The 5,543-nt window shown below is 46.7% G+C and overlaps 1 protein-coding gene across 1 annotated transcript; it reads right to left on the bottom strand.

Moving 5' to 3' along the window:
- Nucleotides 1-839: 839 nt before the first annotated feature.
- Nucleotides 840-2,819, bottom strand: LOC125519030. The gene is made up of 5 exons (XM_048683914.1): nt 2,745-2,819; nt 2,208-2,496; nt 1,972-2,093; nt 1,126-1,281; nt 840-1,034 (listed from the first exon to the last, which is right to left on the bottom strand). The coding sequence occupies exons 1-5, from the start codon at nt 2,817-2,819 to the stop codon at nt 840-842; spliced, it is 837 nt and encodes a 278-aa protein (XP_048539871.1).
- Between the last annotated feature and the right edge of the window lie 2,724 nt (nt 2,820-5,543).

Below are 5,543 nucleotides of genomic sequence, written 5' to 3' on the forward strand. Positions count from 1 at the left end.
AGAAGAACGTACGAGGGACTCTACTGCCAACGTCTTATTCAAAGTTAAACCGCTGGTCATGCTAGACCTTGACCCTTGAGTGGAGTGGCACGTACAAAGGCCAACGAGAGAACCTACCTTGTGGCAACACCACTAGCACTGCATTTATTTGAAACACAGCAAATCTGAACTGAACATGGTAGGCTTGTTCTTCATCTTTTCAGGCTTGCACGGTTGCTGGTTTTTGCTTCTTTCTTATAAAAAAAAGGTTGACTTACTATACGTGTGCACGGATGTAAGCGAACAAAGGGAATGCTGTGTCTTACAAATGAAGTGCAATCTAAGGGTGCATGATCAACACAAAATATCACATAAAGTTGAGCTGCACACAAGGTACCACTACAAAGATTGACATGACAAGAAGCATTGTCTTTCAGAAACAGCAGAAAAGGCAGCATCAAGTTTTCTGCAGTCATCAGCCATGCAACTCAGATCAATAGCATCACATCCATGAAAAAAAAGTGTCAATGGCGATTTTGAGCCATGTGCATGTATGTTAAATGTAGTGTAATCTTCTCCCAGGTGAATTATGCATCGCATGGGAAGATAGCGACGTGTTTCTTTTGGTTCACCGTCCGCAGAACATAGTTCAAAATCAAAACCAACACTATAGGATTCTACTGTGTGAAAAAGACGAGGGCAGCAAACACGCATGCTATGTTCATTCCAACTAAACCAGAGCAAGCGAATATAGATCCAAGGGGAAGCAATGTTTGCCTGCCATGTGACATGCCAATGAGTGATTCCATGTAATTTCAACTGTAGTGGGACGTGAAACAATCGGATGCCTCGCATCGGCCTTAGTTCCGGTGACTGACACGCATCTGATCAGGCCTTATGCCACCCTCTTCTAGCAAAAACTGATACACCCCAAGTAGCAGCAGCTCATTTCCCTCCGAGCATATGATTTCAACAATCTCAAGCTGTTCACATGTAAATGATCTATCCTCCAGCTCGCCGATGATTGCAGACACAACCCCGTTGTGATATCGTGGCTGGCACTTAAAAGAGAACAGTTTTATCTTTACTGTGCATGCACAAACTTTCATTTTTAAGGATAAATGCAATGGAGGAGACGGTATATACCTCGTTTAGTTTAAGAGTTAGCTTCTTCAGATTAGGCGAGTTCTGAAGGAAGACTATCAGCGCATATAAGTCCGCATGCACGCACCAACTATCAAGAGTCAGGTTTGTAAGATTGTTGAATGTTGGGCACCATCCGTGATTATTTTTCACCTCCAGCTGCAAATAATTCAAATGATAAAACACAACATAAACCCATGCCATATTCTTCAATTTCTTTTTTCTGCTTCAACCAAACTTGCCAAAAATATAGGGAGGGAGTTAACAAAATGTGATTACGTTTCTGATTGGTTGCCGTTGAAAATCTTAGAACTACAGCTCTGGAGCAAATTGGATATGAGAAAAAAAATCACAGCACAAACAGAGATCATGTTAACAAAATAACCATATTAGACAATGATATACTTATTTTTGTTCCTCGATAGAGCCATGGAGCACATGTAATTGAAACAACATGGTTGCTTCACATGATAATATGTTGCATTGGTCCAATCTGTTTGTAGGAGTTAGCAATAATGGTTTCAGCAATTGCTGAGGCCCTTCACATTAGTATATGTTGAAGCTACATTATAACTCAGTTATTGTACTAGTTTTATATGATGAGAAAACAAAGATACTCTGGTCAACAATTTGATGAATCAACAAATGAGCATATGAAATGGAATGAGTGGAGACCAGACAACACTGGTCATCCTATCAAGAGGTTTGATTTGCACTTATGCTATGTAATGAATCATCTAGTATAACTTGGAAGGGCTAAGGCAGAAAAAAAACATGCTTAGGTTGCAGATTTTGGTATGGATAAATATCTCAAGATCAATGTAATCTACAAAAAACCAAGAAGCATACCTGTCTATCCCCACAATAGAAATCCAAACTTCTAACACCAGAGAGGCCCCCGAGAAACTGCCTGATACCATCAGCATCACAAGTTGTGATATCTCCTTCTGAAAGCAATACTGATGCAGTCTCTAGGGACGATGCTTCCATGCCTTAAGGCACCTACCTTTGTGTCTATAACATGTGGGCCTAACAGGTGACTGGCCCACATGTCAATAACTCAAAGGCAGGTGTCTTTAAGACACCGAAGCTGTGTCCGTTCTTTAGTATAGGTAGCCTAGCCCCGGAAGGACACTCTTGGACGGACAAAGAAATGAGGCTTGGAGCAGAAGTAGAGACTTGGGCATCGTGCTCAGATGAGAATGAGAACACGATAGTATCAGAGAGGATCAAAACCTTGAGTGTGTCGGAGAAAATGTCAAGGTCCTTAATGTCGCAGATCGATAGGAAGAGATATTCCAATGCTGGGCAGCCTTTTCGGAGGTGGTCAAAGAAACCTCGGATTAGTTGAGCATTGGTAATGTGCAGTCTTTTCTGTTGAATATATGGTTTTGTGCATGTATATTGTATAGCCTGGCTCACCTCCTAGTCATTGTATAGTTGAGTTGTGGCTCATCTTGTACTTCATATATACGTGCGCTTTGCACCGATCAATACATCGTGAAGCATTGCCAAACTCTCGTTTCCAACATGGTATTAGACCTAATATCCTAACCCTAACCCTGTGCCGCCGCCCAACACCACGGCCGCCGACACCCCCCGCCGCCGTCGCCGCCGCGTACCCCACGCTGCCGCGACCGCCGCCCCGCTTCCGCCCCCAACCCGCCGCGCCACCCTTCGGCCGTGCCGCCTCCCATCCGCCGCGCCGCTTCTCGCGTGACGCCGCCGCCCTCGTCTCCCGATGGCCTCCCCTGGCTCCTCCGGCACCACCTGCAGCCGCCGCACCAATCCGTTCGAAGGCCCCGATCCCGTCGTCATCCGCGACCTCAACATCCTCGCTCGGGTTCCCGTCGTCCTCGACCAACTCACCTCCACCTACTATGCATGGAAGACGTACTTCTTCCTTGTGCTCCGGGAGTACAACATCCAGGATCACATCGATGGCACCATGGATTCTCGCTTCATGGAGGACGATGAGGAGTGGATGTCCATCGACGCCACCCTCATACGTTGGTTCTACACCACCGTCTCGAAGGACCTCTTCCACACGGTGGTCTCCGCCGACGATGATGCTCACGCCATTTGGACCAAGCTCAACGGCCTCTTCACCGACAACACGCTCCAATGCAAGGTTTTCTTGCACGGCGAGTTTTTTGGGTGCCAGCAGCTTGACTTGTCTGTCGATGATTACTGCATGCACCTCAAGAAGCTTATTGACGAGTTCTGTGACCTTGGTGAGAAGGTCTCCGACGAGCTCCTCCTCAGCACCCTCATCGCCGGCCTGAGCGACGAGTTCGGGAACGCCGCCTCCAACACCCCCCTCATCACCAACCCGATGTTCCCCAAGATCGTCGCCTACCTGAAGTTGGAGAAGAAGCGGATGCGGATGTCACGCGCCCGGGCCACCTGATGAAGATATGTACCTGAAGGAAATATGCCCTAGAGGCAATAATAAAGTTATTATTTATTTCCTTATATCATGATAAATGTTTATTATTCATGCTAGAATTGTATTAACCAGAAACATAATACATGTGTGGATACATAGACAAACAGAGTGTCACTAGTATGCCTCTACTTAACTAGCTCGTTGATAAAAAATGGTTGTGTTTCCTAACCATAGACATGAGTTGTCATTTGATTAACGGAATCACATCATTAGGAGAATGATGTGATTGACTTGACCCATTCCGTTAGCTTAGCACTTGATCGTTTAGTTTGTTGCTATTACTTTCTTCATGACTTATACATGTTCCTATGACTATGAGATTATGCAACTCCCGTTTACCGGAGGAACACTTTGTGTGCCACCAAATGTCACAACGTAACTGAGTGATTATAAAGGTGCTCTACAGGTGTCTCCGAAGGTACTTGTTAGGTTGGCGTATTTCGAGATTAGGATTTGTCACTCTGATTGTCGGAGAGGTATCTCTGGGCCCACTCGGTAATGCACATCACTATAAGCCTTGCAAGCATTGTAACTAATGAGTTAGTTGCGGGATGATGTGTTACGGAACGAGTAAAGAGACTTGCCGGTAACGAGATTGAACTAGGTATTGAGATACCGACGATCGAATCTCGGGCAAGTAACATACCGATGACAAAGGGAACAACGTATGTAGTTATGCGGTCTGACCGATAAAGATCTTCGTAGAATATGTAGGAGCCAATATGAGCATCCAGGTTCCGCTATTGGTTATTGACAGGAGACGTGTCTCGGTCATGTCTACATAGTTCTCGAACCCGTAGGATCCGCACGCTTAACGCTACGATGACAGTTATATTATGAGTTTATATGTTTTGATGTACCGAAGGAGTTCGGAGTCCCGGATGAGATCGGGGACATGATGAGGAGTCTCGAAATGGTCGAGACGTAAAGATCGATATATTAGACGACTATATTCAGACTTCGGAAAGGTTCCGAGTGATTCGGGTATTTTTCGGAGTAGCGGAGAGTTATGAGAATTCGCCGGGGAGTATATGGGCCTTATTGGGCCATACGGGAATAGAGGAGATACGCCAAAAGGAAGGAGGCCTGCGCCCCCCCTCTGGTCCGAATTGGACAAGGGGTGCAGCCCCCTTTTTCCTTCTCCCTCTCCTCCTCTTTCCTTCACTCCTACTCCAACAAGGAAAGGAGGAGTCCTACTCCCGGTGGGAGTAGGACTCCCCCCTTAGCGCGCCCTCCTCCTAGGTCGGCCGCCTCCCCCCTTGCTCCTTTATATACAGGGGCAGGGGGGCACCTCTAGACACACAAGTTGATCAAGTTGATCGTCTCTTAGCCGTGTGCGGTGCCCCCCTCCACCATAGTCCACCTCGATAATACTGTAGCGGTGCTTAGGCGAAGCCCCGCGTCGGTAGAACATCAACATCGTCACCACGCCGTCGTGCTGACAAAACTCTCCCTCAACACTCGGCTGGATCGGAGTTAGAGGGACGTCATCGGGCTGAACGTGTGCTGAACTCGGAGGTGCCGTGCGTTTGGTACTTGATCGGTCGGATCGTGAAGACGTACGACTACATCAACCGCTTTGTGCTAACGCTTCCGCTTTCGGTGTACGAGGGTACGTGGACAACACTCTCCCTCTCGTTGATATGCATCACCATGATCTTGCGTGTGCATAAGAATTTTTTTGAATTACTACGTTCCCCAACAGTGGTATCAGAGCCAGGTTTTATGCGTTGATGTTATATGCATGAGTAGAACACAAGTGAGTTGTGGGCGATATAAGTCATACTGCTTACCAGCATGTCATATTTTGGTTCGGCGGTATTGTTGGATGAAGCGGCCCGGACCGACATTATGCGTACGCTTACACGAGACTGGTTCTACCGACGTGCTTTGCACACAGGTGGCTGGCGGGTGTCAGTTTCTCCAACTTTAGTTGAACCAAGTGTGGCTATGCCCAGTCCTTGTGAAGGTT

The sequence above is a fragment of the Triticum urartu genome, chromosome 7 (assembly GCF_003073215.2).
Source record: "Triticum urartu cultivar G1812 chromosome 7, Tu2.1, whole genome shotgun sequence".
NCBI lineage: Eukaryota > Viridiplantae > Streptophyta > Magnoliopsida > Poales > Poaceae > Triticum > Triticum urartu.

Coding starts and splice junctions, on each gene's coding strand:
- LOC125519030 (XM_048683914.1), bottom strand. CDS start 2,819: ATGGGAGGCGGCACGGCCGAAGGGTGGCGCGGCGGGTTGGGGGCGGAA. Junction 1,282..1,971: donor TCTATTGTGGGGATAGACAG/GTATGCTTCTTG, acceptor AATTATTTGCAG/CTGGAGGTGAAAAATAATCA. Junction 1,035..1,125: donor TAACTCTTAAACTAAACGAG/GTATATACCGTC, acceptor TTTAAGTGCCAG/CCACGATATCACAACGGGGT.